The sequence below is a fragment of the Typha latifolia genome, chromosome 3 (genome assembly GCF_019914945.1).
Source record: "Typha latifolia isolate L0001 chromosome 3, TyphaL0001v2, whole genome shotgun sequence".
In the NCBI taxonomy this organism is placed as follows: domain Eukaryota; kingdom Viridiplantae; phylum Streptophyta; class Magnoliopsida; order Poales; family Typhaceae; genus Typha; species Typha latifolia.
The window spans coordinates 5,292,025-5,317,851 of record NC_133088.1 but is presented as its reverse complement, the minus strand read 5'-3'; the positions used below and the strand labels follow the sequence as shown (position 1 = coordinate 5,317,851).

Sequence of the window (25,827 nt, the reverse complement as noted above, 5' to 3'; positions counted from 1 at the left end):
AAAAAAAAATTATTTGGTGATAAAAACACTAAACTGATTAGCGTTTTATTAGGACTACAGTAAATTAGACCTCATTTGATAATAAGTTTGAGAGATAATTTATTTCGGTTAAAAAAATGAAAAACTGATCTAGTTTGGTCAAAAACTTGATTTATGGAGAAGAATCAATCGAGGATAACATATGCAAGTACTTTTGATACATGTTTTAGGCATGGAACTCCATGTCTCAAAGGAATAAAAGGAACAACAAAATGGCTTGACATTTGCAACTATAGGTTGTAGACTATCAACAAGGCATGATACAATCTGTTACTGTCCTTAACAAAATAAAAGGTTTCTATGAGCAAGAAACACTTAGAAACAGGAACCATGAAAATTGCCGCAGGTTAGGTCCTCAAGGTAGCGTTTCAACCAATATGATGTGCATCCATCCTCTTGGTGAATTACAAGCAGATAAAAGAGTGCAACTTAGAATTGCTACTTCAAATAAGTAGAAGATACCCAGAGAAGCATGTAGCTTATCAAAGAAGTGCTCACTTCCAAACTTCTTGGACCTTGAAGTAGAGGTGGAACCACAGAGACCATGAAGAAGGTCCCCAAAAACCAGGAAGCAAAGAAAGACCCAACCCTGAAGAATACAAGCAATATCAGCATTCTGATAAGAAACATTTGCAAATCATGGCTGAACACCAAACAGATGAATGATAAAAATAACAACACTCCCATGGAAATCTGATATAGCTAGAAACAGTGATTTGTTAATAAGATTGTCAACAAGCTCAAGAAGTTGGTCAGTGACGCTCAGATCACCAGAATATGAAGTAGTAACGTACTCCATAGTAACCAACAGTGAAAGGAAACATTTCCTTTTCTTCTTAAGAAAATAAAATGCAATATACGAGACATCTCTATCAATCAAGCTAAAAACCCTTGTATTTTCTTGTTGCAAAAAGTAGCTGCTTATAATTTTGTTATAGATGCTAAAGTACTATGACAGATCATTTATTGGACCTTATCATTTAGTGGAAATTTGGAATACTCTTTCTAGGTTGCAGTTCTCTGCTATCTGCCTCAATAAAAAGATGGAAAAAGAAAAAGAGGACATGTCTATAGACTGCACAAAAAACAGGCACCAGTATATTATCGACAATAAGAAAATAACTAGATTACTCTAGCAATTTCAAGAAAAGCATTTAATAGGTACACAAGGAATGCTTAATTCAGAACTTTGGCCCAATGCATAAGGAATTAAGGATGGCAACCAATAGAGGGAATGCTCAGAGCAGCCCACCTACTCAAAGATAAGAATATTTTTCAACACATTACAAAAGTTCCAATGCTAACAGTGCTAGAAAGAAATTCCTTATTGTACGTTCAAGGCTAGTTGTGGGCCTAGACAAATGGCCGATGGGTGTATGCATACTTGTTGGGGGTGTAATCATGTATATGCGGGAAAGTTATATAGTTATATTTGTGAACAGACAAGCATAGAATGTTAAAGCATACACAGAAGACAAAGTAGGCGTACCCATATAAGAATGCTCGGATTCGACTCTTAAGCCTGTTGTATATGAAATATATGGATACCACAAGAGAAATGGCCACCTGAAGTGTTGGCCCTTCTTCTGTGGGAAACAGCACAGTGAGAACTCCAAGCACCAAAAATGCCAAGGTAGTCTTCAAAATGAAATTCCTCTGGGGAGCTTCAAACCTACTAGTGACGGCCTTAACATAACGCGATTGAGTAACTTCCCTTACTTTTTTCTTAATGTTGATTTTTGGATTTTTCCTCTCAAAAAAACTTTGCATGATAATCTTGTCATGAGCAGATTCAATTGCATCAATGCTTGGCTTGTGTCCTGAATATTTGTTTATTAGAAAGTTCCTTGCAGCTTGAATTTCTTCTTCAGATGCGTCTCTGCTTATCCCAAGTCGTTGATAAGGGTCCCTCACATTAATTCTGGGGAATATAGCTGAGGCAAGATATGCAATTAGGACTTGACAAACAAATACAGGAGTTATTAGATTGACATCATAAGATCGGCAATGGATATATTACAAGAGGCATGGACTATGCTTTATCTATTTTTAAGGTCAGGCCATCAGTACATTCATTTGAGCATCAGCAGCTGAAAAAAATGCAAGCATTTCTAATTGAATTACAAGAATGTTTAGGATACAAGAAAAACAAAAGAGAAAGCAGCACATAAGTCATATTTTGCATTGCATGCCTCCAAACAGAACCTCTGAAAAAAAGAACAGAACAGTGCTGACAAGCTTCATTTCTTCATTAACTCTTCAAAAGAATAAAGCTCTCAGATCACCACTACCCTCTGGATTTGAAATCACTGCTTAAACCTAGTATTGGCCATAATTACAAGAGCAATCTGGAGTATTAGTCACAGGACAAAGATTTACTAGTGTGAGATGTCACACTGTTCAAGGAACACTAGATGACATCAGATTAAAGAATGATCAACAAGGGCATCCTAGTGCAGTATAGATTCTTATCCAAGGGTTATATTATTTTATGATGACATGTGAATTGCTATAAACGTGCATGAACAGTAAGAAATTAAGTTATATATACAAAAGTTACTAAGAAACAACTTATTTATTCGGCTTTTGATGTCAGAAAAGGTTGCGATCATGCCATGCACTTACTTTTCTCCATGGGAATAAAAAAGATGTAACTATTTGTGACAACCCTACTTAATCCCTCTGAGCAGATAGGCAATTCTGTTGTTTAACTGTTTTTTATTTTCTCAATTGAACGGGAAAAATTGCTAGTCCCCTTCAAAATGTGAAACTACCTGGTTAGAGAACAATTCATGCAACGGAACTCTCCATCTTAAGAACTTTTCATCCCTTAAGGTAGAAGCTCATCACTAATAAACTTTTATATCACATTAAAATCTAAGACAGTCAATTTTTAAGAGAAGCATGACGTCCATTTCCCAAAGACAAAGGATTACTTTTTAACACTGGTTACCCTCCCACAGAGTTTATCTATCAAGAGACCAATCATTGTGCTCATCTTAGATGCCAATAGAACCTTACCTCCAATCAAAATCCTTATAGATGATTAGAGACCATCCCCAGCCATCATTAATAAAGGAACTCAACAAAAAGCCTATGACCACACCACACAAACTCTACTGCAAAAGGTTGACTCCAGATAGGAAGATCTTATCATCTTACATGCATAATAATGTACCTTGAGCACAATTTCCAGGTAGTTTCAGTGCTATAGTATTGTAATGCACCTCCTTCAACCTCCTGTCATCATAAAATTGTATAAGACTACAGGACATCATTGCCATGGCCATCATGATGTAGCTCTTCTCAGCTTTGACTGTCTAGGAACCACCATTATCTGGATATCTCCAAGCATTTACTCTTCACTGAAGCTTTCAGTTAACAACTAGTAATCTCAGTGTGCTTATCTTTTTTCATCTCTCCAACAATGGAATGCATGATCCCTTTTGCAAGAGTCAAGATTCTTGTGTTGGATAGTGTATATTTCACCAAGACACTTCATTGTGAGTTTAGACAAAATTCGGTCTTTAAATCAGTAGAACTGAAGTCCCAGAAAAATGAGAAACATGTTTAGATAGTTTGATATTTTATTCAGATTTTAATATCACTACAAACTATGAACTTATCGTCAGCTTCAACTTTTCTATCTCTAAAAAGTATTGATACTCTTTAATATGTCATCAGGTCCATATGTTATAGCCATGAATTCAAGTATCAGCTGATCCTGATCCGTATTGCCGAAATTGATCGGCTAATACGGCTGATTTAGCTGATCCCTGCTCTGAATTGTCTGAAACGGAAGGCCGATAGAGTCGATACTTATCATTTTTTCAAGCACCCGATCTCGATTCTGAAACCGATACTTAGAACCTTGCTTATAACTCCTTGAGATCCTAGATCATTCATCACCTATCATTTTATAGATTTAAAAAGAATACAAAGATATACTCTTATCCTGTTCTTCACATGCTCACCACTTAATGTACTATGCAACATTGTATTAGTAGTAGATATTGGCATCAGTCCATATAGAACAATATGCACTAGAGAATCCATTTAAATGAAAATAAAGATATGTCACTAATCAGATTTTCCATATGCTCACCACTTAATTTACTATGCTACATTGTATTACTGGAACAATAGTAAATATTTGTATCACCCCTGATGGAACAATATGCACTAAAGAATACAGCCAACTCTTACTAAGCATGTAATTATCTTCATGCATGTCCTAGTTTCCAGAGAAATTGCTTGAAGCATGAATCAAGGGCCAAAATACCAACAGGTAATCAATCCGAAAGAATAAAAGGTATACAGTACACACCACTTGAATCTTCAGCCATATCACTGAATGACGCTGATATTGTTCTTCTGATTTTGTAATTTCTTCCAGATGGGCATATATGGATGAAAGGAGATCTATATTTCCTGTTGTAAAAGACAGCACTGCAAGAAAAACCATTCAGATAATCAAGCTAATAAATTTTCTAATAAGCATGAATTGGCAAGAATAACAATTGAGAAGGGAAAAGAACAAGATAAAATATTTTTACCTGTCTGTTTGAGATAAGAGTGGTATTCTTTCCCTAGGTCCCCCATTAAATTTCAAAGATGAGATTAAGACAGATGGTTGATTCGGTCCTCTCATATTCGTACAACATGGAATCCTTGAGGAACCACAATTCAGACCATATACAAACATTGTGAAGTACAACAGAACAGCTGACAACTAAAGTTCTGGTATATGTCCTCTTTGAAGAAATACTGGAATTGTCAATATCAAAGGATTACAAACATAGAAATGTACTACACTACTACAAGTTTCACCAACAAATTATAAAGGAACTAAGAAATGAGAAAGAAGTAAATGCACTAGCATGACCACAAAACAAAAGTAGGATATTCAACTGATAACTCAAAATAAGGTCAAAAAGAAAGAATATCAACATATGCATTATCAATTAGCAAAACGATGATTAGCAACATAAAAAATTAAAAGGTCGCAAGAACAGCCTTATAAGGATCAAGCACTCAATTAGGAAGCTCAAGGTACTGATATGATACTAAATTCTCAAAATGCTACCTTTTGAACAAATTCGGCAATCTTCTTCTTTGTATCAGTACTATCATAAGTAACTTCGTAAGAAGTAGGTGGAGATAAGTATGTAACTGGACATCAAAATGAAAGCAACCATTGGATGTTTGAATGCTAATGGAAAATTAAGACATCATGTATGCATAAATTAAAGGAGGCATATTCAAATATGCATAGAAAGTGGTACAAGAACCAATATCTATTTCTCCCACACTTACGTTAATGTGGTATAGAACTTGTTATCTTTCAAGTGTATAGAACTTTTATTTTGCAGAGTGTCATTGTATTCAGGTCTATGATAAGTTCTTGAACCAAAGATAAGCTACGCAACTATACCTTCAAGATCTGAATATATTATAGAAATCAGTCCGCACAACCGTGAAAAAATATTCGTCAAATATTCTCCTTTAGTCAGATAATTACGAAACCAATTGGGTTAGATCCGTAACTTCCTGATCTACAACTTTCGTATTTACGCCCTTTGTAGATTCGAACTGTAGTAGGGGCGAAAACAACGAATAACGTGGGTAATGGTAGTGGTGACGAATGGAGTGGATATTAGGGTTATGAATGGATATGGAGATGAAAGTGGATTGTGGATGTGATTTAGGGATATAGATGAAGGGAACAAAGTGGTCGAGATCCCAAAGAAGATGGGTGGCTCGACAGTCGAGGGAGATTAAAAGTTAGGAGAAACCTTGCCAACGGTAGAGGTAGAAGGATAGTGAAGAGGGAGGTGGGAGATTAGAATAGATAAATGATAGAGAGGCAAGAAATCAATATTTCAATAGCATAATGAAGTTGGCTGTCATCCACATATATATAGAGGCTAGCCAACAAGTCCTAAAACAATATGAAACTCTAATTCTAGAACTTTCCCGTCGATCGCATTCAAACGCGCCTGATCGCGTTCGAACGCACCAAAAGACGTTTTCTGTATGTGCGAACGCGATGCAGGCATTCGAACGCACAATATGCGTTCTCTGTATTTGCGAACCTGATGCAAGCGTTCGCAAGGGCATTCGAACGCGACCTTTCCTGCATTCGAACGCGACCTATATGAATTTTATTTTAATGAAAATAAACACCTAATGCAATAAGAAAAGATCATAACTAAGTGTATCAGTCTATTAGGAGGTTGTACTATTAGAAAATTTTTGTTTTTATCACGAAATTGTCTAAGTAGTTTATTAGGTTTTATAATTGGCAAATTTGTGAACAAGCAAAGGCATTCATAATGTATCTTTACCTTAGCTTCTCTTGTATGAGTTGTGGCAAAATGGTCTATGAAAGACGTAAGTTTTCATGAAGATCCAAAGATGTTTCGCATCAAAAACAAGTTCATTAGTGTTCTTTTAGAGCAAATGCCCTTCTAGTGTGTTGGTTATGTGAAAGCCAAGTTCGAATGATCTCAAGTAGATATTTCTAGAATGTCAAGATGTTGAAGACCGTTCGAATGTTCTTGAGATGGAATTTCCAAAATGTCGATAATCCAAAGGATGTTCGAATGTTTTCAAGAAGAAATTTCTAGAACATTGAAGTTCATATCGGCAAAATCCTTCCATTTGAACGCCACAAGTATTGGAAATGTTCCTAGTTCGACTTGGTGAATATTTGACTAGGGTTTTGGTTCTCCTAGGGTGACTATAAAGGGAAAACTCATCCAGACTTGAAGGCAACCCTGGTGAAGGCTTTTGAGATCTCTTTCATATCAAAACTATAGGAGCTTTATTGGAAAAGAGAGGGGATCATTTCTGTTCAAGATCTACTTTATCATCGGAGCTACAATGTGAAGATCTTGGAAGTTCTACCATTACTCACATACATCAGTTTCTTGGGGGAATATTGAGATGTGGGCTTTTTGACTCTTGACTTTTAACAGAGTTTGTGATCTACTACACTAGGTGTAGTTCACCGTGGGATCTAGGGAGGCAAAAAAAAACTTAAAAGTTTAGTTGTAGATGTTGAGCGATGGGGCAGGTTGTCAGTATATTTCCATTATTTAATAATGCATTTGTTTTGATCCATGAAGGGGGATCCATGATTTTTACCCTACCCTTGGTTAAAAGGGCTTTCTTTCACATAAGAGATTTTGTGCATGTTTGAGTAATTGGTTTGATTTTTCTATCTAGTTTATTATTGTCTTCTACTAATTTTGTTTCAATTAACTTAGGAGTCCCATATACTAGATTTCATCCGTTCTGAATTTTTTCATAGAGGTAAACATCAAGAACCACACATCCGAAGTTTTTCTTCTCCCTTTCTTTTGACTAGTACTTTTTTATTATTAGTTTCATTACTCTCTTCTTCATCAATATTCAAAAGGTATATTTTCGCTAACAACATCAGATAATTGAGAAGGATTCCAAGTTACTGACTCTGATATCTACATAGAGAAAAAAAAACAAAAACAAAAACAGAAGTACTGCTTAAATTCTAGTAATATCTAATTTAATACAAACAATGCAAATTTAAGTTTCCTTTTCAGATACTAGTTTCCTATAATTTGACAAAAAAAAGTAATTACCATATGCATGTGTAAAAAGAAAGAAGATTGGACAAGAAGCATCTAATGAAGATGCACATGTTCAAAAGGTCAAACCTTAACTTGTTACACAGTATTGTACTTAAATTTATACTATAATATTCTGCATATAAATTAAATCCTGGGTTTCAGTGTATCATTCAAAGAAAGGTTTATGCAATCTTTCAGCACAGATATGTTTACCAACCAAGTAAAGTATAGCCATAAGCTCCTAAAGACAACCTAAACAATTCTAGAAATATCTCAAAAAGTAAAAGTGTCAGATGCAAACAGAAATACTGCTTAAATTCAAAGAAATGTGCACATTGGTGCAGTCAAAGTGCCAGGCCGAAGCCAAATTCAGATTGATGCATCTACTTAAGATTCAAGATTACAAATTCAGAAAATTGGTGGCAAAGGTTTGTATATCCAACTTGATCTATGGTCTATGGATATTGACAACAAACTAGCTGTACTCCAAAAGTAAGAAGACCAACTTATCCTAGATGGACAGACCTAGTTCAAAATTAGTAAATTGCCATTTGAAACACAAGTCTTCACATCCAACAATAGAGAAAAGTTCAAGGGTGGCATGTCAGCTCTCACTTTGGAGCAACACTGATCAAAACCTAGAAACAATTTCAAAGAAAAATAAGATATGTTTATCAACCAAGTATTATTCAAAGAAAGGTGTATGAATTTTTTTATCACAGATATGTTTACCAAGAAAGAAAATAAAGTCATAAGCTTGTGATGAAAAGCTTAACTATTTTAGAAATATCTCAAAAAGTATAATAAGATAAGTGCGCCGGTCAGCCAGATGGCTTTGCTATAGAAGATAAATTTCATGTGTTCACTAGCACATAAAATAAGATATTTTAGTAATATCTAATGAAAGTAATTTGAGACATTGAATCACTAGCTGCTTTCGCAACCAAACTAAATGATCATGTCTTCTGTTAATCAACAACAAATATTCCACCAAATCTCCAACCAGAGCAAATGGTTAGCTACAATAAATTGACAAACCAATGAGCACATTAAGATGTGAAAAATGATTAGGTACCTATCAGAGGCTTGGTGCTACTCTCTCACATGAATTTAGCAAACATAACAGTGTAAATAATAAATTAATAATGCTTAAAAGTACCTCTTGCCGACGGAGGAGGTGCCTTACTTACGGATCGGTTGGAGGAGGCCGACGAAGGAGGCGGCGGCTTGCCGACGGAAGAGGAAGAGTAGGCGGCTTGCCGACGGAGTGGCTGATTGGAGGAGGAGAAGGCGGAGGCGGCCGGCAGCTTGAGATGAAAGGGATCGGGTTTTAGTTTGGGTTTGTGAATCGTGAGGTTGGGGTGTGAAGGAGTAAAAAAAATTTAAGTGCCAATTAAAATATAATAACGAATAGAATGGCAAGTATACTATTTTTAAAATTTACAGTCGTAGTTACGTAAAAACCATTACACTATGTTTTCTTGGGCCTTTCACAGACTCAAAAGTCTAATCCCCCAGCCTAATAGTTTCTCTAATAAATAAATATGAGCAAGGATATTTATAGATTTTTAAACTTAAGCCTTTTTTTTTATTTTTCTTTTGTTTGAGAAGATAGATTTAAAATTTTTTGTTTGAAAGAAGCATTAATTTTGTTAAATCAGCAGAGGATAGGTTATTTCAAGATTTTTTGGGGGAATAAACGACAATAAATATAAATGAAGAATGATATTTATAATTTTGAAAAAAAGAGAGGACTATATTACAATTTTTACCCCCTTGAAATATGGCTGGATATTTGATTGCAAGTGATGAAGACCTTATTTAAAGATCGCTGTTTGCTTTGAGATTTTGAGAAAATACAGAATAACTACTATAAATTCTTACTCCTAAAATTGTGTCTCTAATTCTGATCTAGAGTAAGTTATTCAAATATTTACTTATAATCTAAAACAGTAGTATAATAATATTTTTTAATGTGATATAAAGTTTAAAAAAAAATAGACTCAAATATCTTTAATTTGATGTAGGAATTTAAATTAAAATGTTTGGATGCCATTTGAGCTTCTTTTTTTATGTACAAGAGGTAATTGTCACGATTAACCTTAACCATGACCACATGTGACATGGAGGTAAATGAAGGTAGGTAGAGTTGGCTGAGCCTCTTCAGATATATAGTAGGTAACATATTTTTGCTCAATATTAGTCAATATATGTAGCACCCAAACCCTAAATACGTGCATGGCACGAGCCTACATGACATGTGCATGGTACCTAACTATTTGATTAGTTACTGACAAACAAATAAATATATATCAACATCATAATTTATCCACAACACATAAACTAATAATAACTCAAGTTTAACCGTCAACAACATACAAATAACCCTACTTGGGCCCCAGACAGGCCACAACACATCATCAAAAGTTTTTCACAACTACATATACACAACGGTGGTATATATACATAATTATACAAGTACAAAATTACCTGCTAAAATATAAGACAATGATACATACACACTTTGGAGGATGTCCACTAATACATCAGACAAGATAACTTATCTAGCATATAACACTAACCATACTCTACTCCTCACTCGCCGGCAAGGCCTCTAAGAAAGTATCATGCTCTACTCATTCACCTAGGTTGTTGGAAAGGAGAAAACAAGGAGAGTCATAAAATAAAGGCTCAGTGAATAGACCTTACCCCGAATCAGTGAAGCCAAACAGAAAGTAAATCATGTACTGGATAATATGAATCAGAAAGAGCATCATATCATGAATGAATAAGTACATGTATCTTTAATAATATAAATGAAAAGTAGATAATATGTAAAATTAAATAATCATCGACAATGAGTAAACAGATCTCCATGTTATATCATCATCACAACTCTTTCTCAAACATGACACATGATACATACCGACCATGACCATGCTATGATATCAAATGTAATCATATGTGATGCATATTGATCACTCGATAATCAGGTAACCAAATGATAATGAAATCATATGCATTTCTCAATATCACAATCATCACCGACATCTCGGTATAATATCATCATACTATACCACTGTGCACAATCAACACCCGGTACCCAATCTCAACATCATGCTCGGAGGCTCAGAGCATACTCCGTCACCCGCAAAAGTATCTAAAATATAATTATACCACGCCACCCGCTAGGGTATCAACATCCATCCAGACTGGGCACCCTTCTAGCTGATAGAAATCTCATGAGGATAATTCGCCACATATGCCCTATCGAACGGCATGTGTCCGAATGTCTGCTGCGCACACAGACTAACAACTTCGGACGTATGGCCAACAGGATCGCGACTATGTCGAGTGATCAATCATCCACTAAGCACGTCCTAACCCTCGCGCCCAGTCGGGTATCCTCACGCTTTCTATCAACTATCCTATCAATCACATTTCATGCTTTCCTTCTAAATGACAATAAATAAGTCAATGCATAACAGGAATTTAGGTAGAATAGGAATCAAGAGAAAATGATGCAATGTAGTCTCCAACCGTATCGTCAACACATGCATACTCATGCTAATCTATTACATGCATACTCATGCTACAGATCAACTCGGTATACAAGCATAACAGTAAAATTATCTCCAATCATCTCTATATATATCACCAATGTACTCATATCCCAGATCAGCATAATCAAATGCATGATAAAATATGCTCGACTGTAATCATCTCTAGATAAAATCATATAATCATGCTGGAGGTCAAAACATATATGTACATAATATATAATATAACATAATTTGAGAAATACTTCTAGGGGATAAGACTACTCACCACCACTGTAAATACCAAACAACCACTCGCTCACGTTGCTACGGCAACGATCAAGCATTAATAGCTAGGTCCATAGGGCCTTGAACAGGGGGTCGGGATCTAAAATTATTTATAACAAATAATGTCAGTCTTTCTATTCATTAAAATTAACCCGACAAGAAAAATAGTTTCTTGCTGTAATTATGTAGTCTTCATTTCTATATTTATTTTGTTATTTATTAATCATAATTATATTATTTAATAGTGTATTTAAAATATAATTTATCTATCTATTATTCTCCTTGATAATTAAGAAAATAAGAATTAAGTTACTGTAAATAATTACGTAAGAATATACGTACATAACCCTAATAATTACTATTACCTACTTAGGATTAAAATAGTGATTTATATTGCAAGTATTTTACTAAACATGATATAATTAGAATTATATATTAACTATGATATAATTATATTTAATTTGTATAAACTAAATATATTAAATTAACTAAGCTAAACTAATTATGCATATATATATATATATAACTATATATAGTGCTTGGCTCAGCCGAGCACCATGCACAGCAGGGCGCTGGGCCGAGCCCAGCACCACTTGCAGGGTGCAGTCAGAGGAGAGAAGGGAAGAAGGAGGAGGAAAAGAAGAAGAAAGAGAAGAAGAAGAAGAAGAAGAATGAAGAAGGAAGAAGAGGGTTGGGCCATGGGGAAGGGGTGCAGCCGCTGATGGCCACTCATCGGCTGGCCTCTCGCCGACGGCTCAATCCTTCGACGGTCGAGAGAGAGAGAGAGAGAGAGAGAGAGAAGGTGGGAGGCTCACCGACGCTAGTGGAGGTGGCGACAACAACGAGTAGAGAGAGAGTGTTTGAGAGAGAAAAAAAGAGAAAGGTGAGAAAGAACCTGAAAGAAAGAAAAGAGAGAGAGAGAGAGAGAGAGAGAAAGAAGAAGAAAAAGGAGAGAGGCGATGGGGAGGGAGACTGCGGCGACGGCAGGGGCCCACTGCGCCAGCTCAGCCAAGTTGGCTGGGCCGGCACTTGGGACGCGTGGCACCCAAATTACAATGTAGCCAATGGAGCTCTAATACCGTTGCATTGCATTTTCTATGCGCTCCCCGCCCGGCCGTGGCCGGAACAACGAGCCTCTGTTTGCCATCTAAAAAGTTTAGTTTTTAGGCCTTTATACGACGCATCCAAAGCTTAGGCCCTTCTTCGTCTCCTAATCCAATAGGGAGACACCAAATCCATATAGGAGAGTAAAGGCATATATGCCAACCATGACACGTACGACAATCCTCTTAAGAATTAGTAATTCTTCAAATCAAATTAGGACTCCTCGTGACAAGGCCGGACCCAACGCTATAGCACCAGGTTTTTCAGACACTTTGACGAGTAAACTGAGAAAGTAATTGGGTAATTAATTTCACATATGTTATATCACTAAACATAAATGTTAAAAGACAACAAGAAGCTACATTGATCGATTCACCATTCATGTATAACTTAGCTCCCTCACTCTTTTATTCGCCCATTTTTGTCACCTCCCAGCATATGAGAGGTTCAGAAGTTGGGGCCAGCAGCAAGAATTTCCTCAGTTAGCTTATTGTCTTTGCCAATCTTGTAGCTGGCAAATACCTCAAAGTTCTTCTTGAACAGACCAGCCAGCTTCAGGAGTGTCTCATTGTATGCTGCCTTGTCCTCCCACTGTCCAACAACACCACCATAAGATTCTGCTGAATTATGAACAATGACTTCAAGAAAAGAACAGGCTTAAGAGCTTACGGTGTTTATTGGATCCAGGATTTCCGATGGCACATCTTTGATTTCCGTAGGTATCTCCAGCCCAAACACCTCGGTTTTCTTGTAGTTGGCAGTTAGAAGGCTACCAGAGTGTATGGCATCAATGATCTTCCTAGTGTATGGCAGCTTGATGCGCTTGCCCACACCATACCTAAATTACAGCAGGAAAACATGAGTGATTTCTTTTTGAAGAGTATAAATAACTGATAGCATTTGCTAAGGAAATAGTCTGTATAATCTTATACCTGCCACCTGACCAGCCAGTGTTAACAAGCCATCCAGTGGCACCATATTTCTGCATCTTCTCTGCCAGCATTGCTGCATATTTAGTAGGATGGAGCATTATGAATGCTGCACCAAAGCAAGCTGAAAATGTTGCTTGTGGCTCCTTGATGCCATCCTCGGTGCCGGCCACCTAGTTCGACCATGACATTATAATCCACGATTACAATAACTTAGGACTGATGGTGACCTCATCTTAAAGATGGAGTACATACCAGGGCTGTGTAACCACTAATGAAATGGTACATAGTCTGAGCTAAGTTCAGCTTGCTAACTGGCGGGAGCACGCCAAATGCATCACATGCCAAGAGTATGGCGTTCTTTGGGTGAGGCCCAACACAGGGTATCTTTGCATTAGGAATAAAATCAATTGGATAGGAAGCTCGAGTATTCTCTGCAAGAACATCAATAGTGAGAATGATAAGAAATTATTTTCTCATAATAAAGATATGCATCCAGGAGTTTTACCTGTCACCGATTTGTCTGAATAATCTACATCACGAGTATGCTCGTCAAATACCACATTCTCCAGCACTGTAAAGAAAAACCAAGTGCTAACCACTTTATCCTGTGAACTTTGAGAGGGATGTGAACTTCAAGAGGGAGCATAAGATCAACTTTTACCAGTTCCAAATTTAATGGCATTCCAGATGTCAGGCTCCTTTTCTTTTGATAAGTCGATGCATTTCGCATAGCAACCACCCTCAATATTTGAAACACCATTGTCACTCCAGCAATGTTCGTCATCACCAATTAGAAGCCTATTATGGTCCGTAGATAGAGTGGTCTTCCCGGTGCCTAAAAAAGACCATAGAAATGTTATTATAAGGCAACAGGAGAGATAGACAGATGCATCATCAATCATATATCATAGGTATGGCTCTTAGAGGATAGATTGTGGATGCAGGTGGGCAGGCGACGGCACCACATTCCAGTGATCCACCCTTACCTGATAGTCCAAAGAAGAGGGCAACGTCACCATCTTTGCCCATATTGCAGCCAGAATGCAACGAGAGGATTTGTCGTTTAGGCATGAGATAGTGCATCACACTGAAAAGACCCTTCTTCATCTCCCCGGCATATTGCGTACCGAGGATGACCATTTCCCTCCTAGCAAGATTAAGATCTATGCTTGTGGAGGATGTCATGTAGTGTGTATAACGATTACATGGAAACTGGCCAGCATTGTATATTGTGAAGTCCGGAGTACCGAAATTCTCCAGTTCTTCAGGCGTGGGCCGGATACACCTGTCACCCATCCAGTCATGGTATGTACAAGAGCTAAACTACTATTTTCCGAATTCTCATGTTTCCTCACTGTCTTGGAAGGCAAGAGGAGTCGAACCTAGCCACTATTGCTATTACTAGTACTAATATAGAAGTAGGCAACGTCGAGATACACTTATCTGGCGAACTGTAGCAGGCCCGGAGAACTAGTACTGCAAAAGAATTGCATTCTAATTTGAGGTTTAGTATCTGTACTTACATGTTATGCATGAAGAGAGAATGATAAGCCCTCGCGGATACGATCCTAACTTTGATCTGGTGCTCAGGGTCCCAGTTAAGGAATTGATCATTTACAAACACCTGCAAAAGTTACGGTTCATTAAATATACTTTTATGTAATAGAGATCAAGCTAATAACAAGAAAAGGAGTAGTTAACATGAATAAATTTTCCTTTTAACTTCCTCTTCTGACAAGAGTGGGACAATTAAATCTAGGCTACGCCAAGCAATTATGAGTTGTTGTAGCTTCCAAGAAAATGACAGGACAACACCACAAATTGCAAAGATCTAATGATCTCAAGAAACCAAAAAGAAAGAAGAGGACTCACTCATAACTGGAAATTGCATGATAGGAGCTTCATTCACAATTGTTAATAGCAGAACACAAGTAAAAATTTTACTAGAGTATCTCAAATTTACCAAGTAGGACTTATTCTTGAGGGAAAAAATAACAGTTACAATTAAGCATGAGAACAATAAAGGCACACCATCAATGATGCATACGATTGACAAGAGCATATCAGAAATTCTCCAACATGGGAGAGTAGGTTTAATCAGTTTCAGTGAGGAAACAGATCAGAGAGAAGAACAATAATTACATGATTAACGAGGTCTAATTTTGTGTAATGAGTTTTTCAGGCATGCATCATAAAGTAGCACCTGATAATACACTGTCCAACTTAGTAGCAGTACACCATAAAATGCAAAATCTATATAACCTAGGGAAATGGATAGAAATGTTTCAACAGTGGCGAATGAAAGATGTCTCATTCACAAAGAGATATATGGTTCAATCCATATGATAGAAAAGTAGCTTTTACTTTCTGCCACCAAATCACCACAGATAAAATTTATGGACAAAGAACACAATAAATTAGGAGATTCTGATAGCATTTTAATAGCTTCAATCATTTCTAGATGGTGACACCTGCGATGACAGAGAAATCTAATGCAAAGCTTTCGTTATTAATGGTCACGGAACTCCGTAAAAGATCTACGCCAATTCTACAAGAAGAGGTTTATACGGTCTAAAAGCATACAAATAGTGTTCACTCCACTTGCCCAAAGAATTTTCATCTTATTTTGGTTAGTGAAATAGAAGAATTACCAAAATTCTATGTTAAAATCATAAAACATGTAAACGATAGAAAAATGGCCCTTACGCAAATCTTCCACTCATTAATCTCTAATTGTCTATTAAACTTACAACATAGCTAAAATTCAGAGTTGTGAAGCACTTAAGTATAGCAAAACAACAGCAAATACCTTTTCCAGAGAATTCAAATAATCGACTGCCCTCTCTCTGTTGACCAGGAATGTGTGCTCGTCCATTTCAATGTTGGGGGAGCCCCTGCATATACGCAATAAAAGGATCATACCTCAGGAGAGAATGACACAACATACAAAACTAACAACAGATAAGAACTATGATTATACAAAGAAAACCACTTACTTTCCCCACCAAAGGTCCTCTGCCGTGGTCTCATCCTTGACAACTCGTTTGTCCCTCGGAGAACGTCCTGTCTTTGCACCAGAGAGGGTCGCCAATGCTCCACTGGCTGTTATGAATGATCCCTTCTCATACTTAATGGCTTGCTCATACAGCTCTGCGTTAGAAGCAATCTCATTTTTAAGTTAAAAAAGCTACGTATGTATAAGAAGGAAATTGAAGCAAGACAGTAGTATGTACCAGCAGGGGAGAGGTTGTACAGAACATGGGTGAACTTGAGGGCACTATCACTGATGCTGATGGTTGGAGTGAAGTAATGTTGATGCTCCACCCCAACCCTGGGGGTTGACTCTGACTTCCTTGCTGGGTCACCCTTCACCAGCTTGGGCCCTGTCTCCCGAGTCAAGGATGCCAATGATGCACTGCCAAGTGCCAAACACATTAACAATTAAAAAATAAATCTAGAAAATGCAATGCAGGACTATTCTACCAACTCCACTGGCCAAAATGGAAATAATGATGCTTAACGTGCAGTAAAGAACGCAAAAGTCTGACTATGTTCAGATATGTCAAGTAACTTGTGAAAGAATTCTAAAGAATTGGTTACAAATATGTTGGTCATACATAATTGATCGACGGACAAAATCCCTTCACCACGGACGCATAAATAAGGCTCAAGTATGGCCGAAGTGCTTCTAGTATCAACCGATGGCTAGCCCCTTATCTGGCTTATTTGGTTTACCTAATCATTAGAGATATTTTTTAGGGGATCCTAAGGACCCCAAGATTACTATATCTCTGTCTGCCATTGTTTGTATATAACCGAAAAAAACAATTCTCATCTATTCACTCTGAGGTACCTGACATGAGTCAGTCACGCATATATGGGCCCCCATGGATGCCCTATTTAGCAAAGGCCCGTGCAAAACACGTGCCTACGTTGGATATTACCTACTGGTTTGTTTGGTGGCTCGTACGTGTCTACATTAAATAGTACGAATAATCTATCGACGTACCGGGTCGTCGGCAATCAACCGGCACGAAGCACTACTCAACTCTTTTATTCCTAAGCAGAAGATAATAAAATAATCCTCTGAGAAATAGACCGAATACCCTTCAAAAAAAATTTAAAAAAAAAAGATTGAATAAAGATCGCCTTCATTAAAAAAAATTTATTGGCCTCCTTTAAATTGGGGGAAAGCCATCTGGTTCTTTGTTTCTTTATATGCTTTGAATAAATTTTATATTCTTTCAGAGTGTAAGATCTTGCCACGTACGCTAAAATACAAATCGTAGCCGTACGTGCAAAATGTAACCTCTTTTTGAGTTATTTCTTCTCTTTTTTTTTTCTTTAGTTTAAATATATTTCATTAATTTCACTTTACTCTTTGTATTTCAGAGGGTCCACCGAATGCCCCCACCACCAGAATATCTAAAATCTCCCAATTCAAACCAACGGCTTTGATGCAATCCACATGCATCAGGGGATCTCCATCAGACGGTCTTCAGTCCATAATCATCATCCCACTTCCCATCTTTTATTTATTTATTTATTTTAATTTCCCTCCTTATGTTTATGTAGGCTTTAATGGTTAATTAGTGAACTAATTAAATTAAGTAGTGCAACCATTACCGAATACCAACCTGATGGATTGGAGTTGGAGGATTTGGCGGTCCTCCTCGGAGATGGTGGCGAAGGCGGCGGCGCCGGCGGATCCGTCCTTGATGGGCGTCGTCGGCGCCGATCTCTTCTTCTGGAGAGAGTGGAGCTCGTCGATGGTCTGCGCCTTCACTGGCGTCGCGCTGTCATCGTGGCAGATGCCATTCTCCGCCTTCTTCCCGCTCCCGTGCGTCTGGATCCGCGGCAGCCCGTTTCCCCCACCCACCATCGCGAAGCTAAACTCCACGTTCTCCGCCATCTCCCTAACATCACAATGATCAGATCAATTTTACCTTTTATCCGCGAATCAACGAGATCTATTTATAATTTACTCACCTGGGAAGAAGAAGGGAATAGAGATCTCAAACCCAATAGAAGAAGAGATAACAGAAAGGAAGCTTAGAAAGAGAAAGGAACGACCATAAAAGGGCGGTGGTGTGAGAGAGAGTAACAAAAGAAACAAACGCAAAGGATGAGAGGAGGAATGGCGCATCTGGCCCTATTTAAAGGCGCGTCACTAACCCAGAGAACCCTACCCGGGTTAAATCTCAACCCTCGGGTCAGGTTAGGCTGGAAAAAGAAAAGAGAGGAAAAAAAAACAAAAATATATTAAATGAGGAGAGATATCTAACGGAATCCCAAGATATCCTTCTCCTCTCCTATCAATGTGGTCCAATCCACTCCACCAACTTTAATGATTCCTACGATCATGACCGTCCATTATAATCAACCGCCTCGTGATCTGTGCAGAGGTGACTAGGCGATGAGGTGGCATCGGATTGGATTACGACTTACGAGCATTGGGTTCTCGAACAGGAGGAAACTTCTCCGTGAGTAGATTCAGAATGCCATTTAAGTCCTTCCTTTTATTGTTACGGCCAGTTCCAATGTCCGAGTTACACGAAAAATGCAGCAGTAGAGCACGCGGAGACGCGGGTTAGCACTAAACTTTGATTACATCGAATAATTAAAACGTAATTAATACATTCCGAGAACATGGCAGGAATTCGTCAAAGGTGCCTGTTAGTTTAATCACGGTCTCGACTCCGTTTAATTATTTTATCCAGGTAATGCGGGATGGTCTCAGGGATGGTCTCAGTCCGGAAATGGACCATGGAGAGCGTACGACCTGGCCCACTGCCATCGTGCCACGTCAGAAGTTACTCGGTCTATAGGGATTTACAAGGTGACGTCACTCTCTATCACGGACCACGGCTCTGTCAAGGAGATGGTGTAACGGAGTGAGGTCACTCTCACGCCGGCACGGGCAACCCGTGGCACAACGACTTCTTGCCCGTTAGATATATATCCATAATATTAAACCAAATTTTTTAAATTAAAAAAAAATAACTAATTGTTGCATATATTCTCAATATACAAGTCGCGAAATTTCCTACAATTTTTTCCAGCACTAATATAAGTTTAGTGTGGACTTATTATAATTATCTAACATATAGTTCGAGTAGAACTAACTATTTTATCTAGCTTATAATAATTTATCAAAATAAATAAATAAGGTTTACCTAATCTACGTGGGTTCTTTGTTTGTTGTTAAGTAATTAGTTGTCTCAAAAATTTTAGTTATCAGATATATGTCTTTAGAATGCCCGATTACTTTTAAAAATGTAGCTATGATATTTCCTTAGATTAATAAATTAATTTAAAATTTTAAGCTATTAAAAGAGGGATCAACAATGTATATTATAATTTTACTCTGGATTAATATTTTTTTGAGATCTTAAAAGTGAATTTAATTTAAATTTATGAAAATTTTCTTAAACAACCAATCAGCTAACAAGATTCGAAGTAGAGGTCCTAAATTCGATTTCTTTATTTTTTTTGTGTGCAAGAAATACGAGTAATGCTATTCTCATGTTATTTTTATTTTATTTTTTTATTGTTCTGTATATAATAGTTCTTAGCATATCCATACAATTGGGAGGATTAGATCAGCCATTTCATTTGTTGCTTTTTACCTAACTTATCACATGATAATAAGCATCAATAACTAATGGGTGAGTTTTTTAATGGTCATATCATGAGGATGATAAGTTGATCGATTTGGGATGAGACTCTTAGTTAATCTACATTGGGCCAATAATTTTGAGTTAATAAACAAGTCACACCTAAATTTATTTTACAACAGCATTTATCATATTTGCTTAGTGAGATTTTGAAATTTAAAAAATAAAAAAAAAGATGAGAAGGATAGTTCAGATAAACTTTTAAATTAGTACGATAATTTAAGCCGAATTTACTCGTAGTATATTATTGAAACTAAGTGCATAAATTTTCAATTGTTGCAATAGAGAATATTTGACTCGATTTTTCATAGCCGAGCATTTTTATTATTGCGCTAATTAATTTTTGCATTTTGTCGGCTCTTTTCTCTTGATGTTGTGCCACCAGTAGTAACCTTGTGACAGCGACGTTATTTGTATGTGTTAGCACGGATTTGAAAACTAATTTATGTGTCTTGATAGATACAAATTGTTAAACCCTTTGCAACACAATGAATGGAAAGAAATTGTAGTAAAGCAATTATGAAGGGACTTACTAGGGTTTGACACTTGTTTTTAATTTTCTCTTTAAGAGTGTTTTTTTAGTTAGTGGCCGCAACTAATGAGTTTTCTCTCCTCCTCTCTCTCATAGCCCTAGTTCAAGTGACTGGGGAACAGGAGGGGCTCTTTCTCCCTTCTGTCTACTTAGCTTCCCTCTCTTCTTCTTTTTCTTTTTCTCAATTTTCCTTCTTTTTTCTTCTTCATTCACACCTCTCTTGTCACTATCATCATCCCTGTCGCCTTTATCTGTCCCGTCCCTCCTCTACCACCACCATCCATTGCCTCACCATCATCGGCTCTTCCTCAAGATGTGTTTGCCCCTTCTCACTCCCTCTCCCCCGACGGCTTCTCCTTGCACCCTCTTTTTTCGACGAGGCTTCTTCTCCCATCTTTGCGCCGTTGATATACTCTGCGAGCTTAAGCATTCAACATAAGTCTTCGTTTACTTATAATAAGATATCCTTATTTTGGTACAAGCCTTCTTATACTACAATAGTAAATAAATAACTATTTATCTCAATACTTGTTTGCTTTATACTTCTCTCTCCTCCCAATTTACACCACCAAATTAATAATAAAAAATTACATATTTGACTTTAAGAGGACAACACTCAAATCAATTGTCATTTCACTATAATACTCTCTCTCTCTCTTCTCAAATGTCGCACAAGTATACTCTCCTCTCTCCCTCAAAAGACATAATATTGTACTCTCTTCTCTCCTATCAAAAGTTATAGTATTATACTTTCCTCTTTCGCACTATTAGCAAATTATCATCCATAACTTAAGGACATCCTCATCCTACATCATTAGATATGGCTAAGTTTATATCATAAGGTTATTTATTTTTATTAATAAATAATATTAGTACTTCTCTAAATCTAATCAAGAGTATTTTGTTCATTTGGTGTAAAACATTACTAATTTCTCAATATAATTATACTAATATCTATTATTTTAATATTAGCTTTATGCACATCAAATATAATTATTACTCATTATACTAGTATATAGTTAAATATTAAAATAACTTATACCGATGTTAATTTTCTTCTTCTAGTATAAAAAAATCTAGAATAGTTTTTTTTCCTATTTTTTGTAGGTCCATAGTAGTTATAAATGAAGTTTTAGTTAGCTGGCAAGTGATATTAAAAATTTTGGGTGATATCTTTTTAGATCTTGTTTACCTTTTGGGCTTGATGCTTATGTCTTAGCTTTTCTAAATATCTCTCATTATTTCTATGTATCAAGCTTATAAAACTTATCCAAATTTAATAAAATTATCAGACTACAGGCTTTCATAAAAAATGAAAAAATAAAATAAAAACTGTGAACGAACTTTTAGTCACAAATACAAGAACCTGTTTCCTTCCACCCTCGCTGCCTTTCTCGCAGGCATAGAACCACATGATTAAACTAAATTATAATATTGTATGCATTTCAATTTTTAAATCATTTTTTTTTTTTGTGTGTGTGTGTGTGTTTTTAAATCCCAAATTCTATTTTGTACTAGTACTATAGGAAGAAATATGGTAATTTGATATCTAGTATCTAGAGTTAACTTTTCTATGGGCAGTGGTTAGCTTCCATTTTCAAACAACGATCTTAAGATAAGGATGTCTGTTTTTTGAGATACGGCTGCTTTGTTGCGAGGCCCAAGCAGGCAGATACTAACTGAGGGAGGCTGCTTTCTTCAAGTTGGTGGGGGAATGGGGTTGATAAGAATAAATATATTTAAAAAATTTATATATAACACCCTCCTTTATACTGTAATTATAATTTACATCCTATATTTTGTTAATTGAGCCTTATAATTTAGTGCAGATAATATTCTGGATTAGATTTAAGCTAACACCGTGAGAATATTTTGTTAAGCAAAGATATATTATTTATAGAATGACTAAAATATTCTTAGTATGATTTGGTTGATGATATTTTCATAATTATTTTTAGTATAGTTAATTTAACTCAAAATTTTAATTAAGTTTGACAAACTGATCTAATGGCAAGATATTTTCTACACATATTCACTAAATTATAATGCTTAATTTATAAATAATAAAAATATAAAGTGTAAACTATAATTTTCTTAAAAGACCAGGTGTTATATATAAATTTTATATATAACTCTTGTTTGTACTGTTCGTATATATATATATATATATATATATATATATATAATCCTGAAGTGGTGGGGGGAGAATGGGATTGCTTAGGTTTAGGTCGTGTCCGGGGAAGGCATTCTTCTGCTGCAAATCCCTGCAAACGCGCTTTCCGTGGGGGACTAAAATATCCACAACATCGAATTAATTCTAATTTTTTGGTCCAAATATATCTACAAAACATCGCTCTAGACTCTAGAGCGTCTTCGTGGGGGCCCTCAGTAATAAAAAGTTTTAAAGTTGAATTGGGGACATTTTTATTGTGAATTAATTTCTTGGACGCTTTTGGAGATGGATAGACTCCTTTTTGGAATTTTCCCCTTGCACCTTTTGGACGAGTCATTAATACCAACCGTGTGGCAAATATTGTGAGTTTGATTTGCCACATGAATGTTACAATTGATATTTGTTAGCAAATCTTGCAGATGGGAATAACACAAGTATTTGAAATTAGGACATCTCAATTTAGTTGAAAACTTTTAATCATCTGTCGTATACCCACTAAGTGCTATATATATAAATATATATATTTATCCAATTCTTCCTTGGATATTGCTTGAGATAAAAACTCAGTAAGTTTGGGAAGAAAAGAAAAGAAAGCTAACAGGCGTTTCCCAAATTCCACTTCAGTAGTGCAGGTGGTTCAGGTTCTTTGTTACTTAGAAAATTGGCTCAATTATCCTATCCCATCCACTTCGGCTTTTGCTTTCCTAAAGACCTGGAAGAATAGAGTTTCGTTACTTTTGGACAAAAAGATCAACCTACCCCACTTCTGGGCCGCCCTCGTGTTAGTCTTACGATCCTATCAAGAGGTGCTAAAACTATTCCTAATATTTTTGAATCTAAATACTCAAATATGAGGAGAGAAAAAAAAAATTTTGAACGCGTTTTCTTTTTCTTTGCGTTGGGGTTTGTGTTTTATAATTGTACGGTGCAAACAATGAGTGAGAAGGTGCTAAATTTTTTAATGAAGTTTCAATAATAAAGTTTATAAGCCCACTATTAATATCATCAACTAGTTACAAACTTGATACATAAAAAGAAAGAGGAGAAATTGGGTAAGAACTCTAATAACAAGCTTTATACCTAGCTGAATTGCTAGCCGAATAATAATTAAAGCAACATATTAAGAATAAGCTCTCATGCACAATAAGAGAAAGATGAGATAAAGCAAAGCTCTAGAATCAAGCCTCCGCTTGGCCAATAACAGCTGCATAGCAGGTAAAAGCAAATATGAGTCTTGAAAGACCGAGCATTCAGCATGCCAAGAGGAATACAGGCACATCAAGGACGGAGTTCATCAATTATACTGCAATCGCTTTAAGGTTCCATTTGAGTAACCTGTCAAACTAAGAACAACCAAACCAACACAAAAATAAACGGGAACAACAAGAAGAGGGCAGATTTGTCAGTAACATCCACGACCAGAGAATCTAGAAATTTAGATTAGCAAATCAGTGGGAGGACCTAGCGATCTAGCTCTTGAAATCAGTGGGAGCAGAACAGGTAGGGCAACGAGTGCTGGTGGGCTAAGATCAACTTAGACGAGGTCCACATTAGTAGCACAAGCAACAGCGAGGCGGAAGGATGGGTAGAGGACCAAGGCGAGGTCTGCCGCCCTCACAGCAGATGTCAATAATGAAGCCGAAAATCGGGACAAGGTCCCCAGCAGACGACGCAAGTGTGGCTGGCCGAGAGAGGGGGAGGAAGGATGGACGGCCGCAGCAGAGGCACCAACGAGAGTGGAGTTGGGGGGGCGGACGACTGTGAGGAAAAGAGTGACCGTAGGAGGGGAAAAAAAGAAAGAGGGGGAGAGGAAAGAGGGGAGTTGAGGGAGAGAGTAAGAAGCCAACCCAAAAGGAGGGGGGAGGAAACCTCTCGGAGGCATACCACCAACGACGTCAGGAGGAAACCTCTTTTGCAAGGGGGAATGGGCCAAACCACTGTTGTTCTTGTTCTAAAGAGCTAAGTTACAAAATTTATATTTAGAGCATATGTCTACTTTTTGTTTCTGTTTACATAGTAAAACTTTTTCATTTTCTTCTTCATAAATTGCCCATCTCAAATCTTGGGTTAGGTTAGGCTAGTATAAAAGATGGGAGCAACCTAATCGGTTGGGTTGATGTTTCCAAGCAATCGATGGCCTAAAGTCTTACCAAATTTATCTTTCTCTATCACTATGATAGTACCCTAATTGCGAAAGTGCATGCTATGCTCGAAGGACTCAAACTCCCCTCTCAGCGCTAAGGCAACAATAGATTTAAGCTCTTATATGATTATCTCTGTAGTCAAGAAAATCAACGAGTAGAAGGGTTTTATTAATTGGTCTATCTACTCTATTGTGCTCGCATGTAAAAGGTGAACTTCTTCTTTCTCTTCTTTTAGGGCTTGTTTCACGAGTTACACTAATAATATAGCAGCTCATAACTTAGTCAATCTAGTCATTTAAGATTGTATCTCTTCTAAATGGATTGATCCACCGACCGAAAGAATTTGATTGTAACTTTAATCAAAAACAAAATACTCTATGTTTGTAACTTTAATCAAAAAAGAAAAAAAATATATGAGCAAAGAGAAAAAAAAAAAACCTAAAACCAAAACCAAAATAGGTATAAATAAGGTGAGATATCTAACAGAGTCCGTATAGAGATAAGTAAATCCATGACATAAAAGATAACGTCATTTTTATAGATTGATTAAGCTCTTTTTCATGGAATAGGATCTTGAACAAGGTGATGGGTGATTGGACCTCAGATATGGGATGTAGGGACAAATACACTTTGATCCATCCCTCAAAGAAATTGATAGCATTGCAAATTTATTTAAGATAAACGAGAGCTTAGGAACAATGATATGGTGACAAAGAATAAAGAGGAAAACGGGAGTTTAATTTACTTATGAATTACATTTAGAGGAAGAAAATAATAGACAATAGA

General features: G+C 36.7%; 2 protein-coding genes across 3 annotated transcripts; both read right to left on the bottom strand.

Annotated features, from left to right (window-relative positions):
* Window positions 1-150: 150 nt before the first annotated feature.
* Window positions 151-9,072, bottom strand: LOC140784924 (protein CHAPERONE-LIKE PROTEIN OF POR1, chloroplastic). Of its 2 annotated transcripts, none has more exons than XM_073132553.1 (5): window positions 8,812-9,072; window positions 4,596-4,806; window positions 4,367-4,488; window positions 1,529-1,973; window positions 151-628 (listed from the first exon to the last, which is right to left on the bottom strand). In XM_073132553.1, exons 2-5 carry the CDS (start codon window positions 4,742-4,744, stop codon window positions 478-480), a joined length of 867 nt encoding a protein of 288 aa, XP_072988654.1. In that variant the 5' UTR covers window positions 4,745-4,806; window positions 8,812-9,072; the 3' UTR covers window positions 151-477. The 2 variants fall into 2 exon arrangements, with proteins under 2 accessions (XP_072988654.1, XP_072988655.1); XM_073132554.1 differs by having other exon boundaries at window positions 8,839-9,052.
* A 3,796-nt stretch (window positions 9,073-12,868) lies between these two features.
* On the bottom strand, window positions 12,869-18,646 carry LOC140783533 (phosphoenolpyruvate carboxykinase (ATP)-like). The gene is made up of 13 exons (XM_073130439.1): window positions 18,505-18,646; window positions 18,153-18,431; window positions 16,749-16,930; window positions 16,512-16,665; window positions 16,325-16,409; window positions 15,039-15,139; window positions 14,502-14,800; window positions 14,177-14,350; window positions 14,021-14,086; window positions 13,768-13,946; window positions 13,516-13,685; window positions 13,253-13,421; window positions 12,869-13,174 (listed from the first exon to the last, which is right to left on the bottom strand). The coding sequence occupies exons 2-13, from the start codon at window positions 18,425-18,427 to the stop codon at window positions 13,031-13,033; spliced, it is 1,998 nt and encodes a 665-aa protein (XP_072986540.1). The 5' UTR covers window positions 18,428-18,431; window positions 18,505-18,646; the 3' UTR covers window positions 12,869-13,030.
* Window positions 18,647-25,827: the final 7,181 nt, after the last annotated feature.